Source organism: Pavona decussata, unplaced genomic scaffold (genome assembly GCF_977016875.1).
Source record: "Pavona decussata unplaced genomic scaffold, jaPavDecu1.1 SCAFFOLD_426, whole genome shotgun sequence".
Classification (NCBI taxonomy): domain Eukaryota; kingdom Metazoa; phylum Cnidaria; class Anthozoa; order Scleractinia; family Agariciidae; genus Pavona; species Pavona decussata.
Genome location: NW_028145783.1, coordinates 665247 through 681363, shown reverse-complemented (window position 1 = coordinate 681363; position 16117 = coordinate 665247). Strand labels below are relative to the sequence as shown.

The window sequence follows — 16117 nt, the reverse complement described above, 5'->3', positions numbered from 1 at the left end:
GGGGCTTTCATCTAAAGAAGTTATTAACTTATTGAACTACCGTATTAAAATAAAAGTGATTCATTCATTCAAAGACGACTTGGGGTTATATGGGCGGCATTAACTTCTTCACGTTCCGGTGAAACGTTTAAAGAGACGGCTCAGCTAAGCACACTAAGCAGACAAAGACATCATGGTTCATGGTTCATTTATTTCACACTATTTACACAACATTAAAATGTTGTGTAAATAAAACATAGAAAGCAAAGTATTACAACAGATGATTTATACAAGATAAAAATTAATACAGTACAAATTATAAAATCAGATGTGTGTGGTGGCATCCCACTATAATTTGGAATAATTCAACCTTTTTCCTTGTTCCTCCGTTTTCGTACTGTAAGTCAGGGGCGGGGTCAGGGGCCTATGAGAATACATTCTTCCTTTTCACCTTACGCTGTACAACAAACACTCAATTAATGTCCAGGCAGATTTCTTTTTGATATATAGAACAGCAACGTTTGCAAATGCTTCAAAAGCATTTGAAAATTATACATATTGCTGATGGGGTAGTTGAACACCTGCATCAATATTATGGTACGGCGTGACGATGGTTTAAATAGGGACTTTAAGCAACTTGGCGGACGACACTGAGCAACGCCAGCGAAAAGGTCGCTAACTTCGCGTTACTTTTACGACTTCGCGATTATTCCAATTCGTTCGACTTGTACAATGTGGGCGAATTATCTGGGAACTAAATTGATAGGAACTGCTTTCAAGTAAGGTAGGAAAGTGAAAAATTTACCGCCTTGTGTTCGCGTTCTCCACAAAACCTTGAATTTGGTTATTTCGAGTTGTTGTGTTAACGATAACGGCAGAGACATGTACAAAAAAATATAACACACCTGCAGAGCTGAGTGATTAATTTTGCTCATTACACCTATTGTTCTGTGGCGTACTTGTTGTCGTCGCCGTCCCCGTCGTCGTTGCTTAAGTTCCCTTATAGTAAAATAAGCAAAACAACAACTCTGCACGTGCATTACACTTTTTTGGTACATTTCTAACTTGCCGTCACTGCACGACTAGGACGTGAAGTGTCCTGATGGAACGTTTTATGGAGAACGTGAATACAAGACAACGAACATTTCTTTCTCTTTCTATACTTGGGTACGGCATCATAGAATTCAACTCCAGGGAATTTCACCTACATTTTACATTTAAAGCGAGTTGGAATAATCGCGACGACGTTTGGAAAAACGCAAATTATATTCATGTTAATAATGACGTTTTCGCTACCGCCGTGGTCTTTGCTAAAGCTCCCCTTAAAGCAGCCACGACGCCAACGGCAACGCCAACGAAAACGTAACCTCAGCTTTACGTTTCTCGAACTACTGAATCGTTCAACTCGTACAATGTGGACGAACTATCCAGGAACAGAATTGTAAGTAACGGCATTTTAAGTTAAGACATCCATGCAGAGAACAATTCATCGGTATGTTCTCACGTTCTCCACAAAACCTAGAATTTGGTCATTTCGCGTTGTTGTTTGGCCTAGTACGGGGGTTGAAGAAGTGTACCAAAACTTATAACGAATGTGCAGCGTGTTTGATTCTCACGTTAAATGTTATTGTTATTGTCGCTGTAGTAGTTGTACTCCCCAAACCATACTTCATTTCAGGTTTGAAGAAACCAGCCGAAAATCAAAGAAAACTTTTCCCGCGCTCTTGAAAATCGCATTCACACTAAGAACATGATAATGCTGAGTACAATATGAAGAAACGTTCCCATGGTAACAGCAGGGCTGGCACCGCTGAAGCCATCCTTGTTGGTTTCAAACTTCGCTTTAACCAATTTAGGATGGTAATCATTCCAGAAAGCCATTCGAATAGGATAAAACGACGACGCCATCTTGGGATTTGTGTCAACTCGCACGTAAGCTCTGTGACTCGAGTTGAATCTCTCCCACGAGACACCGCTGGCTGAAGGATCGCCTGATCTGGCAAAGTTTGCGTACATGGTAATGATCAACAAACTGACATTCCTGTCACCCTCGCTATAATAGGGTAAAAAGTTCGGGAGCAGCGGAATCCCAAAATCGAAGGGGACGTTTTCAGCATGAACCACGCCCATCCACGGCTCAGGAGCGTAACTCGCCTGTGAACGATGGGCAAACTCGTACATGTACACTGGAGCAACTTTGCTATGAATATCGGCCACCTCGTGACTGGGGGCGAAGAAGAGGTAATCACCAACGAGATCTACGAGCTGGCTTCTTAGTGCGTACTTATCACCGTTGTCAGGCCATGGCGTGTACATGAATTTCAGGGCGTCCGCAATGAGATTAGCAGTATCTTTCCTGAACAAAGAAGTAAAGTAATGTCTTTCAGTATTTATTTCATTCTGTGCTAAGAAAAAAATGATCATATATTGGACAGAAACACTTGTTTTGGTGTAACCGTTGACACTAAGACTGTGCCTTATTGAGCAGCCCGTCTGGGTTTTTCAGGCCAATCTAGGCAATATTTAAAACGCTGCATATAAACGGCTATTACAGTATATGGTAAAATGTACACTGTACAGAAATAAAACTATCGATAGTTTAATGACATGGTTTAATTTAATGCATTTCATTTTGGTCAATCATTCATTAACACTGGACAATAATCATTATTAGTATAGACAGATTAAAATTGATCGTTTTGTAGGAGAGAGCTTTCGATTGGCTCACCACTTGTGGTGACGCTTTAAGTCTAGGGGACGCAAATTCTGACAAAGATAGTCTATTTTGCTTCGCATTTTATCGTATCCTATCGCATTTTAATTATTATATAGACACGAGTTTTATACTGGAAAATACAACACTTGTAAAATTTACACGAAACTACATCTGGGACTGGCGTGGCGTATTTTCCATATCCTTACTAACGAGGATATTAATGACGTCATTTCCCGCGTTTTAAAGGTTGTTAGAGCAAACAATCAGTAAAAAAATGGCGAGCGATAGATTCGTTTATATAATAAAAGAAAACTACATGGAATTGATTCTGTCTCGCATTTTATCGTATCTTATTGTATTGTACCACATTGTATCGTAACGTATTGCATACTTTAGTTTAGTTTTCTTTTTTTTTTCTCAAAAACTGATGATCAAGGCAGATAAAAATTAAAATGGTTTGCTAGAAGGGATCATTGTTTTTAGAATAGGATATAGCTATAAAGCGTTTTCATTCACATGACTACCGGCCATATTGGTTTACTGAAACAAAAGAAAGTATTTGCATAAAAATAGAGTTCAATTCCCAGAGGTTTAGTTTGGAAAGCCAACATGCATGGCCACCATTCACCAACATGGCCGCCGTGACGTCATGTGAAAACACTCTATAGAATCGTATAGAAGTATTAACTAATCCACCAACTTACTTGCTGTTACGGGCATGTGCAAACTTTGTTAGAAATGATTGAAACAAAGCTGGGCGCACTCCACTGCTCAAACTCTCCATTAGCTCAAAGGAGGAGTTAACCATTTCATAAAGAAATAGAGAACCCTCGTGACTCGTGAAACCAATCATAAGTGGTGCTTTCTTGAAATCAACGGTTTGTCTGAGATTTCGAGGCGTGCCTTGGAGAAAATTCATGTCTATAACTGGTGCCCAGATAAAATGGTCAGTATATTTATCTGTAATTAACTCGGTAGCTTTCTGAATGTATGTGGCCTGTTTCTCGCGCATGCAGGCCATCATTGCGCTGTGGTGGCCGGTGGGACAGCTCAGCTTTCTAGCCAGCTCTTTAGCAAAACCAACACCTACTGAAGTTGGCTGAATCGCAAAAGGGCTCAAATCTACACCGCTCTCTGTAATGGTCTGGTGGAAGAGATCCTTGGATAGAGGTGACAATAAATGGAGGCTTACACTTGCTCCTCCAGCGCTTTGTCCAAATATGGTCACCCTGCCTGGATTTCCGCCAAAATTCGCAATGTTTTCTTTGACCCACTTGAGCGCTTCCACTTGATCCAGCATTCCGAAATTTCCAGGAGCCACAGAATCCCCGGTCGTCAAGAAACCAAATGGACCGAGACGATACTGGATCACAACCACTACCACCCCCTGGAGCGCCAAAATGTCGCCGGGAGAAGTGACTGCCGTACCAATCTCGTATCCTCCACCGTGAATGTAAACCATCACTGGTAAACTCAAACTCACATTCGGGGTGTAGACATCGAGATACAAACAATCCTCGCTGAAAGAGAAATTCGCTGTAAAAGCTTGGACATAAAATTCTAGGTCTTTCCTCTGCAAGCAGATATTTCCGTGCTTCTTAGCTGGGCGAACATTGGGTTTCCAATCTTTTGGTGGTTGTGGTGCTTTGAACCTTAATTCTCCAATCGGTGGAGCGGCGAAAGGAACGCCGAGAAACTTGCCGACGGATTTGAATGGACCAGAGGCATTCGGGTACGAAGCCATCAGACCTTCCATTTGTCCATACTTTGTTGACACAATGACTGACCGGACCAGCGGCAGAGATGCACAGAATATGATGAAGAGATATATTAGTTGATTCGCCACCATGATTCTCATCACTTTTTCATTGGAACTTATACCTTTCGAACAATTTCTATTTTGCAGGGTTCCGAATGTGTCTTTATAAAGCTGAGCTCGCACGTTCTGCTTCACCGCTTGCCTTTGTTCAAGTAACCGTTTTGATGCTAATATCGACTAATATTTTTATTGTCTATCTAACTTCACCTTTCAATTGCATACTTATTAGATCTCTTCAGTTGAAAGTAGAATTAATTTGAAGGAGTTCATTTGAATTTATATTTGTTAGATTCCTAATTTATTGCACGTTTGTTATTTATCTTTGTTCAGCATTACGTTATAAATTCAAATGTAACTTCAAATTAATTCTACTTTCAACTGAAGATGGTCGTTGTACGACCGAAACATGTCTTGTAAACTCAACTGAGTCAAGGTCTCCATGAGACAACCGAACTGGCGGGGTGTGTGTTTGTTTTTGTATGGACGTGACGTCATCGCCGCCATGTCGGTGTACTGTCAACAAAAGGTTTCTCATTAGCTTCTTTTATTGACAGTACACCAACATGGCCGCCAATCAATTAATCTTTAATTATGCAGGGTTAAAAATTCATCAGGCCGATACAAATAAACGTACAACACAAACTATCAATATCAAAATGTACATAAAAATTCTAATCCTAAACAACTATAAACTATGAACTGCTTTCCATGAATGCCGTCTCTCAAGCTCTCATAAAATTGAGATTAAGCAATTGCTTAAATTGATTAAGTGATTCAACTTGCCTAAGATCACACGCTGCGCTGTTCCAAAGAGCTGCACCGCTTCAGCTTAATTAAGTATAATTTGTTTGTGGCACTGAAGAACAATCAATTTGTTCGCAGAGTCCCTTTATAATAAGGAGTGGCCAGTTTCGTTGCGTTTAGCAAACTTAAAGCATAAATACTCAGTAGCAAGACCATTTTAAGACTTGTATACCATTAAGGCTTTCTGAAGTTAGATCTTTCCATTGTGGGTTGAATCTCGTGGGATTGGTCACTTACGCTCCATAGAAAAATCTCAGTTGATCGTTCCACCATACCCCCTTTTCCCTGAAAACAGTCCGTCAGTAACTTTCGGCCGCTGAATGTCCGTCGTTGGACGTAGGCCTTCCCGATTGACCTCCACTGGACCACGTTTTGCGCGACACAGTGCCAGAGCTTTAGGAAACTATCTAAGTCGTTCCTCCATCTCGTTCTTGGTCTTCCTCGGTTCCTTGTGTGTCCCCGGGGCGTCCAGAAAGTAATGCGGGTTGTCCAACGGTTATCCGTTCTTCTCGCTACATGACCAGCCCAATTCCATTTAAGTTTGCTTATCGCCTCCATGATATCTCGTTTTTTCACGTATCCATTGAGCTCTTTTACGATCTCGCCATGTGATGTTTAACATGATTCTTTCATGGACTCTCTGCATAGTTCTGAGTTTCAAGGTTTGTTGTTTCGTACGATTCCAGGTCTCAGATCCGTAGGTAACTGTTGGTAAGATACACTGATCGTTAACCTGGCGTTTGAAAACGGTCGTAATACCTTTGTTTTTTGAAGATTGCAGTTGCTCTACCAAACGCTTGCCATCTGAGGGTGATACGACGTTTGATCTTTTGTTCTTACGAGGCCGAATCCATCCATGGAGAGGTGTTGATCAAGGTAGATGTAATGATTGACTTCATCGATTTCATTGCTGTCGATAGTAGTAGTTCTCAGCGAACTCGTTGTACTTAACTTTGGTCTTCCCTGAGAACACTTCCAGTATAATAGGACTTTTTTCGGCTTTTCTTTGGTGTAAGAACCTGTAAAACTCACAACCGATGTAAAACAAAGGAAACAAAAACGTCAAAACAATTCGGGAAAGGAAAACAATAACCTTCAACAGAAAGAAAAACCGTCAGGTTCTTACACCGAGGTAAACATTTTTTGTCATGTGGCGTACAAGGTTCTTTTGTGATGAAGTCCATTCGTCCTTATTTATTTAAAAACTTCTTCGAGAACTCAATTTTGTGTGACGAATAATTATATCAAATAAGTGGTACAGCTGCAAATGGAGTTTGGAGGCGTACCATTACCCCATGGTACGATATTAACAAATGAACAAACCATTCGAAGCGCAAATGCAAATTTCTCACTCTCGTGGAAGGGCTCAATGGTTTAACAGAAAATCATTGTTGTCTGGAGTCAACAGTTCGTTCGAATGTACTTAAAAGTGAGCTTGATGATGAGACCCCCCCCCCCCCCCCACCGTCATCAAAACTGAATTTTTCAAACAAAAGCTAAACACACGTTGTCACAATGTTCTGTATTACTTTAACAAAAGTTCTCTCTGCGCCAAAAAGATTCTGAGAACAAAAGTAATTTTAATTCAAACAAATGTTGCATGCAAATAGCAAATGTAATCAACATTTTGTCATTAACCTTATTTATGTGAGATTTATTACCAAGAGGAATTTATTTATGCAGCCTGCGTCGCGTTTCATTATCCCGGATGGGTCACATCCGGGACTTGACTACGATTTTATTTAAGCATCTGAGCTTACATGTTACAGGCCTCTTTCATTACCAGCAAGGGGCATAAATGATATGTTATGTTATGTTATGTTATGTTATGTTATGTTATGTTATGTTATGTTATGTTATGTTATGTTATGTTATGTTATGTTATGTTATGTTATGTTATGTTATGTTATGTTATGTAAAAACAGTCAAAAAAGGGACACGTCAGATCTGCGCCAAAACAATCGGAAGTATAAACTTAACAAACATTTCAAATGCTAACTCAGCAAGTTATTACTGCTCAAACGAAGTCGTTATCACTTGAGGAACATTCCTACAATGGTAACAAACAGAATGTGGAGAAACGTTCCCATGGCAACACTGGTGTTGGCACCACTGACCACTTCTTTCTTGGTACCAAATTTCACCTTAACCAATTTAGGATAGTAATCATTCCAGAAAGCCATTCGGCGAGGATAAAATGACGCCGCCATCTTGGGATTTGCATCAATTCGTAGGTAAGCTCTGTCACTCGAGTTGAATCTCTCCCACGTGACACTCCTGACTTGCTCTGGTGTTGGGTTCCCGTATGTGGCGAAATTTACGTACAACTGCATAATAAGTAGACTCACGTTTTTGTCTGCCTCGTAAGTCAGGTTTGAAAATTTCGGGAGCAGAGGAAAACCAAAGTCGTAAGGCAGGTTGTCGCTGTGTTTCACCAATTTTCCGGGTATTCTGCTGTAGGCGAACTCGTACATGTACACCGGGGCAACTTTGCTGTGAATATCGGCGACCTCGTGACTGGAAGCGAAGAACAAGTAATCGCCGAAGAGATCTACAAGTTGGCCTCTCAGTGCGTATTTATCACTGTTGTCAGGCCAGGGCGTGTACATGAACTGAAAGGCGTTTGCCACAAGATTTCCAACCTCTTTTCTGAATAAAAAAGGCCAAAAATGTATGAGTAAAAAGTGTTGAGAAAATGTTCTTTCCACGAACATTCTAGGAATTCCAAAAACAACTTGTTCAGGAAATTGAAGTTAAATTCAAAACGAATGAAAGGGGTTGGCTTGAAAATATGTGCAAACAGAAAGAAAAGGACTTCAAAAATGAGAACTTTATAGGTGAGAAAAGGATCACTGTAGGCCTGCACATGTTTCGAACCTATTCAAAGCTCTATTTTTACTAAACCCTGATAATCTTCAGCTACACTGTTTTATGTCTAAGAACATTGCTTTGTTGTTCGTTCTTCGGTTCTCTGGACCAATAATGTGAGACGGCCTGTTCCAAGCGTGCAGATGGTGGTTAGCAGCGCAAAGAAAATTGACATGCATAAATAATAACAACGTGTCTCTTCCCGTTTTCTCCCGCTCCTCGTCTTTATTATCCGCCCGCATCGTGATTTTCTCCGCATCCCTCCCCAGTTTCTTCTCGTATTTTCCCGCGCGAAATCTCGGGACGTCACCGGAGGTGACAATTTTGTAAACGGTTTCACCTTCCCATGGGAGGGGAAAAAGGCTTCTGTGTAAACCGCATGAGCTTGGTCGGTAAGCACCATTTTAAAGAAGGAATAGGTTTCTGACTTCGCAAGGCCAACCAGAAAAGAATATTCATTTAAACCTTCTTAGAAGGGTGGTCTATTCTGAAATGGGGTAGAGCGGAGTCTGCGTTTTGTCTCTAATGTAAGGGTACGAAATCTGGAGAATAATGTGATAAAAGCACTAGTTTCATTATCGCATCCGTTTGTGTGTTTTATTTATCTATTGATATTTATTTATGAAGATATGTGTAACATTTGTAACATGTGTAACTATTTGTAATTTGAATATTGTCAGCCAATTTATTTATTTATTTATTCATTCATTCATTCATTCATTCATTCATTCATTCATTCATTCATTCATTTATTTATTTATTTATTTATTTATTTATTTATTTATTTATTTATTTATTTATTTATTTATTTATTTATTTATTTATTATTTACCTTTAACGACCCCTCACAAGAATCTTCATTTTTGAAGGAGGTGGGGTTTCTTGGAAGAAGAGGAAGAAGAAGAAGAAGAAGAAGAAGAAGAAGAAGAAGAAGAAGAAGAAGAAGAAGAAGAAGAAGAAGAAGGAGAAGAAGGAGAAGAAGAAGAAGAAGAAGAAGAAGAAGAAGAAGAAGAAGAAGAAGAAGAAGAAGAGGATTTGAAAATTTACGCTGCTCTTAACTCCTCACCCCAACCTATAAACTACACAACGCATTTTAACGCATATTCATGATTACATGAGTACTTACCCACTGTTCAGAGCATGGGCAAACTTTGTTAGAAGTGATTTAAATAAACCTGGCGTCACAAAGGAGGCATTCACTGTAGCGCTGACTAGGTTCGCCCCCTCGTGACTGTTAAAGCTGATCATAAGCGGCACTTTGTGGAATTCGTTTTTCTTCCGCAGATTCTGGGGCGTGTCATGAAGAAAGTTCTTGTCCACGACAGGTGCCCAGAGGAGGTAATCTACATAGCGAAAGTTAGCAATTACTGATTCGGAAGCTTCTTCTATGTCAGTGTCTTCTTTCGATCGTATGCAGTCCATCATGTCCTTGCTATTGCTCGTAGCACAATCCAGTTCTTTAGCAAGCTCTTTAGCTTTTTGGAGACCAAACGAAACTGGCTGCGTTGCCCAGATGCTCAAATCTACACCGCTCTCTGCTATGGCTTGGTGGAAGAGTCCTTTCGATAAAGGGGATAATAGGTGGAGGCTTACACTTGATCCACCAGCGCTAGCTCCAAATATGGTCACCTTGCCTGGATTCCCGCCAAAATTCTCAATGTTTTCTTTGACCCATTTCAGAGCTTCCACCTGATCCAACATTCCGAAATTTCCAGGAGCCGCGGAATCCCCGGTCGTCAAGAAACCAAATGGACCGAGACGATACTGGATCACGACCACTACAACCCCCTGAAGAGCCAAAATGTCGCTGGGAAATCTTATTGCGGTGCCAATTTCGTATCCTCCACCGTGGATGTAGACCATCACTGGTAAACTTAAGCTGACATTTGGAGTGTAGACATCAAGGTACAAGCAATCTTCACTGTATGAGAAATTTTTTGCGAATGGTCTGATTCTAAATTCATAGGTTTTGGGCTGCCAGCAGATGTTTCCATGTCTTTTAGCTTGGCGCACTTTTGGTTTCCACTCTTTCGGTGGTTGTGGAGCTTCAAACCTGAGATCTCCAATCGGCGGAGAAGCAAAAGGGACGCCAAGAAACTTGCTGACAGATTTGAAAGGACCAGGGGCATTCGGGTACGAAGCCGGCGTCAGGCCTTCGATCTTTCCATATCTTGTCGACACCGTCGTTGACTGAACCTGAAGTAACAACGTACAAGATACGAATAACAGTAACAGCGACATGTTTCTGTTCAAGAATATCCTCTTTCGTTGCCCGTTTCGTTGTTCTCGAATGTTTGCTTGTCGAAAGTCACTGTAACGAGACACCGATGACTGTCCTCTATATTTAGTGTTATGTCGTCATAACTCAGACAAGCGACACGTACGCTTCATTGCTTGAAACTGAACTGCATTTTATATTACAATCGAAAGAATACATCCCGGTAAATCGAGGTTGCAATACAAATAGGGGGTAATTCTGCTTTCTGCTTAGAACAGTAACATTACAGAACATATTGAGTACATGACTACGTGTAACAGGAAATTTACTAACACTGACAAGTAACGCAATACACTACACTCGCACCTGGGGCATGGGAGAGTACTCCCATATATAACAGGGTCGTAACGAGGTATATTTTTTCCCGACAGATCCCACAGTTTTAGCCTTAAATTTTGATCCCTGATTCCAAAATCTTTGTAAATCTTGATCCCTGACACCGTGGAAATTAGTTGATCCCTGGGTTCAGAATTCAGCTCAAACGCGGAATCTGGGTCGGAAGAAACGGCGAATAATTATTGCTTAATTCCCCTCGAAAGCGAACACTGCTTTAAAAGACACTGAGACATTAATTGTTTGGCACAGAGAGAGGCGTTATTATACCCACGACCGTCCCTAGAAGGAGTACCCTGGTTCCAGAGGCCCGTTATCCAAATAAATGGGAGAATATAATCCTAATAAATGAAAACTCGGCAGTTTGAGGCACCTTTTTTCTCCTCGGCGCTTCGCGCCGGTGGCACGGCTTTCGCCGCGATTTTTCGGGTTAAAGGAAAAAATAAACCTCTGGCACCCAGGGTATAGAAGGAGACGGAGGGGAAGAAAAAACAAACAATAACAACCTCTCTGATCACCGAAGGGTGGGGAGGGTGAGTACAAAAAGAACAGAACTGGCTACAGTGGAACCCCGGTTAAAATTGCATCGTTAAACTGGGATATCGTTATAGCCGAGTTAAGGATAAGGATATGATCACCCTAGATGAATTTTCTCAATAGTAAATGACTACTCCTCAGTACTTTTACAAGAAAAGTGTATGGACAAGCTAAGGGCAGGATAATTTCTTCTCTGATATAAGGGATTAAAGGGTTAATAATGCATTGGTTTATCACACGCCGTGTAGCATGATTCTGAATGTTATATCACTTCAATTGTCGCATTACTTCAAAATGAGATAATCAAAACAACAATAATTCTCACGTCACAAGATAACCCCATGATTAAGCCGGTATGTTTTTATGTTGTTAATGTTAACATGTGTTGTCGAGAAATAAAACCGTTCTTATTTGAAACAACATTGCTTAACTTTCTCTGAAACAACGGAGCAGTGGGAATGCAGATCTCAGAAAGATTCTGTAGACAAACAGTTTTGGCATCATTTTTCTTTGACAAGAGAACTTGCTTCACATTGTGTTTCCCACGGCCTTGGTACGTGAAGTTAGCATGTGAACTGTTGTAGAAATCTAACAGAATGCGAGAAAGTAGCAACCTTTACGAGGGTGGCAGGTTTAAAATTAACCAATCACTTTATTGATAGGAAACACTTAGCAAGGCAATGATTTGGAAAGTTATTTTCTTCAACTATAAAATTTGCTTTGCATTATCTCTCCCCACCTCGGAGGACTGCAACACTGGAATGGAAACCTTAGAAAATTGAGACAAACTAGCATCTTATCCAGGAGAGTGGGAAGGAAAGGGGTTCTTCTTCTTCCTTTATGCCTGGAAAACTGGTGATGATTGTCAAAATGGCTGACCCTCTTGGCTCACATAGTTAATTGTTTGAAGCACCTTATTAAGACCTTGCGAGACTTATCACAAAGACCTCACAAAGAACATTATTTTGGCTCACAACTTACCCGCCACTGCCTATCATCTTGCTTTAAAGAATTTGAAGCTTTCACACCGTTAAACGAATGGAACCAGTCAACGTTCGTTATAATTAGCCAGCGTCTTTTCCTCGCCCAGTCCCAAGCTTGAGAGCGGAGAAATCAGTGGTGACGTGTATAAACTGCATTAAGTATTTTGATTTAAAAACGTTCTCGTCGGGTGCCCCCGTGATCGATGTAGTCTGTCCTCCATTGGATAATTTGAAGCCACTGATGCACCTAAAGTACAGTCGATTCCCGATAACTCGAACTCTCCCTAACTCGAACCTCGCCCTTACTCGACCCAAAATCGATTTCCCCTGGATTTGCGTTATACATTTACCGTAATTTTACCCGGCCTCGATAACTTGAACCTGAGCTCTCGCTAACTCGAACCAATTTTCGTTTTTCCCTCAAGGTTATTTTCTATATAATTTTACCCTCGATATTAAACTCGAACCATGTTTGTCAAGACGTGACAGGTCAAAACAAACAGCACTGTACAGTCCTGAACAATGAATTTATTTTGAAGCAGCCGTGAATTGTTTCAGTCTTTTCTTTCATTACACGAAACGTGCCAGTCCAGTTCTAATTTTGGTTTCGCTGGTTTAGGATACATTTAACTACAGTGTATTGTATTTTCATAAAGCTTTAATCCTTCTCCGTAGAAAACTTTAAAGGACAATCGAAAGTAAAGCGCCAGGCCGTATTAACTATTTCTCAACAAAGTAAATCGCATGAACTCTGTATCAGTAGCCCGACGTTGTTCTCTTCAAAACCTGCAAAGTTCGCAGTACTCAGTAGTCTTATCCTGCGGCTTTGCTTTGTTTCATTTGTTTTACGTTACGTTTCGTTCTCAGATTTATAATTTAGAAATGTTGTCCCATTTTCATTCGACTTCTCTACAATTAAATTTGATGAAAATGTAAACTGTGTGAATAGAATGACGCAGTAAACCCCGTTTACTTTCCTTATTTCCGGTCATTTGTCCTTAACCTCCCGATAACTCGAACTTTTTTCAGTTTCCGTTTAAGGTTCGAATTATAGTGAGTCGACTGTATCGATGTCAGGCCGTAAGGGGGGAGGGGGAAGACCGAGCAAGGCCGGGTAGGGCTTTTGAACAGAGCTGGGATGTTCTTGTTCATTGCCTCGCTGCAGGACATCTGTGTAACGTCAGTCAACTCACTATACGTCATTGAAAATTTGTTAAAAAGTCCACTGAAATCGGTGAGGGTAAAAGGCGGAAAGAGTTTGCGGAATGGTATGTGGAATGGCGTGCGGAATGGCATAATTATGCGAAATACGATTTACGTGGGAAATAAATTAACTGAAGAGCGCGTCATGTTTTCGCGCCAATTTTATAAGAGCAGCAGCTTTTTTGATGCTGCGGACTCTTGCTAAATATTAACAACAATTCGAGGATTTGATCGTCTGATTGTTGATTTGGAAGAAGTGAGGGTAAAGAAAGCGATGAAAACTTTTTATAGTTTTCGCATTCAAGGAACTATGAGTAAATCCGTAGTAAAATAAATTTCATGTTCACTTTACTCCATGCGACTTCGGTTGACAAAAATAACGTGGCAGCGTGAAGTCTTCTCAGGACAAAGATTGATCCTTTACCGGGGGTAAATAATAAACATATTTTTCTTTTTTTTAAACCCTCGGTAAAAGATCAATTCTCATACCCTGTATGCTCGATGATTCATTTATCATGAGCGGAAAAATGAACAACAATTTGACCAAAATGCATTTGTGATAAGAATAGTTTCACAACCTTTCAAACAACCAGAGTCGATATTTAGACACCATACTTGTCATCTGCTTTTTTGCTCTAGGGCTTTTTCGCTTTTAAATCTCATTTTAGGCTGGGACGTCTGGCACTGAAAGACCTTAATTAAAGACGGATATGTTTAGTTCGATAACGCGTTACTGAACTATAGCTACCTGAATCGCCGTATTAAATAGCTAGGTAGCTAGCTCAGCAGCTCAAAAGTGACTTGCGTACTGTACTCGTCGCTCGACGAAAATGTAAGGTGAGAAAAAGTAGAACATATTTCTCCCTTGAGTCGTACAAATTGTAACCGTCAAAGAGTCTGATAAAATGACCGAGTTTAAATTTAAAATTTCTCACATAATAGTTTTGGCCTTGGACTTGGATTTCCCCAGTCTGGTGTTGCTTTTTGTCTAGGCTACTCGCTGCCACGTTCTTTTTGTCAATTAGAAATTTAATTTATTCTTAGTTCCTTGAATGCGAAACTTCGTCGATTTCTTCACTCTCACTTCCTAACCAGCGATCAGACATAATCTATCCCAGGCGTATATTTTCTAATCCTCGATCTGTTGTTTGGTTGTTTAATAGTCCGCAACATCGAAAAAACTGCTGCTCTTATAAAATTGGCGCGAAAACAGGATGCGCTCTTCAGTTAATTTATTCCCCGCGTAAATCGTATTTCGCATAATTATGCCATTCCGCACGCCATTCCACATACCATTCCGCAAACTCTTTCCGCCTTTTACCCTCACCGCACTGAAATAGCCAAAAGTACCCATTGCGGGTCAATAAATTGCTTTCAAGCCCCCTGATTTTAGCCAGTACGTTTAACAAAATAATATGCAAGGCCAAAAATATTCGGGGATGTTCGTTTTGACAAATGAAGTCAGAGAAAGTAACTGCATGCAAGAATCAGCGGACGTTTATTTATTTACTTATTTATTTATTTATTTATTTATTTATTTATTTATTTATTTATTTATTTAGCTTTGTCAAATATAGACAGGGATATCGCAACAGCTAAGGCCAATTACTGCGGACCCGGGATATACGGAATATACGCACAAAGGCCAGACCACAATACCGGGAACTACGTCCCCTATGGCTTTGCGAACAGTGAGTGGGCTCTTTAACGTCCCACAGAGTTATTTACAAACAAGGTTTGTGAGACGGGGCCTACGGTTTATCGTCCTTATTCGAGAAGACTAGAAAGTCTAACCATTTGCAGATGTCAGAGCAAAGGCAGCACTTTCTCCTCAGTTAGTTAAAGACCCTGAGTGGTGGTCCGGCCGGGGTTTCAACCCGCGACCTCCCGCACGGTAGTCCGGCACTCTACCAACTGAGCTAACCGGTCGGGGGTCTTGACATCGTCGCTTTTTCGCTTTCAACTGCGATTTTTCCCATCACTTATTTCTTCCATCTTGAACTTGAATCTGCCGCTGATACTCTCAGGTTTTATAAGTCAAAGAACGTTTTTATTGAAACATTTTTTATTATAAGTCAGTACAATGATTTAGAGCGCCTTAACTCCCTAAAGCTTCATCTAGGGTTTAGATTTCACAGACACTACAACACGCTTCTTAGCAGTTTTGTCGGAATGAAAGCTTTAATTCCATCACTTAAACATTTCTAGACGTAATTGCAAACTAGTATTGTTTAAATTTTATTTTTCGAAGCCGAACTGTTATTTTAACCCCCAAAACGACCTGAGAGTTCATTGCGAGCGAAAATCCTACATGACTGTGATTGATGTGCCGAGTGCAGAGAGATTACCATTTCAGCCCTCCCCTCCCCCCACCCAATAATTATAATAATAACAATAATAATAATAATAATAATAATAATAATAATTATAATAATAATAATAATGATAATACCCATGTAAAATATTATTTTCCAACTGGAGCTAATAAAAATTCAACACCATGGTTTGATTTGTTTAACATTTTTTTAGAACCAGTTCTGTTTCTGTTTCATTTTCCCAACGAGTTGATAAATGAAGTTTATAGTTTATTGATAAAT

At 40.3% G+C, this 16117-nt stretch overlaps 2 protein-coding genes across 2 annotated transcripts; both read right to left on the bottom strand.

Moving 5' to 3' along the window:
- On the bottom strand, positions 1-4783 carry LOC146450793 (fatty acyl-CoA hydrolase precursor, medium chain-like). Its single transcript, XM_085099996.1, has 2 exons — positions 3400-4783; positions 1-2335 (listed from the first exon to the last, which is right to left on the bottom strand). Exons 1-2 carry the CDS (start codon positions 4551-4553, stop codon positions 1717-1719), a joined length of 1773 nt encoding a protein of 590 aa, XP_084956122.1. The 5' UTR covers positions 4554-4783; the 3' UTR covers positions 1-1716.
- A 2341-nt stretch (positions 4784-7124) lies between these two features.
- LOC146450792 (neuroligin-4, X-linked-like) lies at positions 7125-10686 on the bottom strand. The gene is made up of 2 exons (XM_085100000.1): positions 9313-10686; positions 7125-7967 (listed from the first exon to the last, which is right to left on the bottom strand). Exons 1-2 carry the CDS (start codon positions 10425-10427, stop codon positions 7352-7354), a joined length of 1731 nt encoding a protein of 576 aa, XP_084956126.1. The 5' UTR covers positions 10428-10686; the 3' UTR covers positions 7125-7351.
- Between the last annotated feature and the right edge of the window lie 5431 nt (positions 10687-16117).

Excerpts from the sequence above, each read along its gene's own strand:
- LOC146450793 (XM_085099996.1), bottom strand. The coding sequence starts at position 4,553 with ATGAGAATCATGGTGGCGAATCAACTAATATATCTCTTCATCATATTC. Across the intron at positions 2,336-3,399 it reads GCACATGCCCGTAACAGCAA|GAAAGATACTGCTAATCTCA; the intron begins GTAAGTTGGTGG and ends TTCTTTGTTCAG.
- LOC146450792 (XM_085100000.1), bottom strand. The coding sequence starts at position 10,427 with ATGTCGCTGTTACTGTTATTCGTATCTTGTACGTTGTTACTTCAGGTT. Across the intron at positions 7,968-9,312 it reads GCCCATGCTCTGAACAGTGG|AAAAGAGGTTGGAAATCTTG; the intron begins GTAAGTACTCAT and ends TTTTTTATTCAG.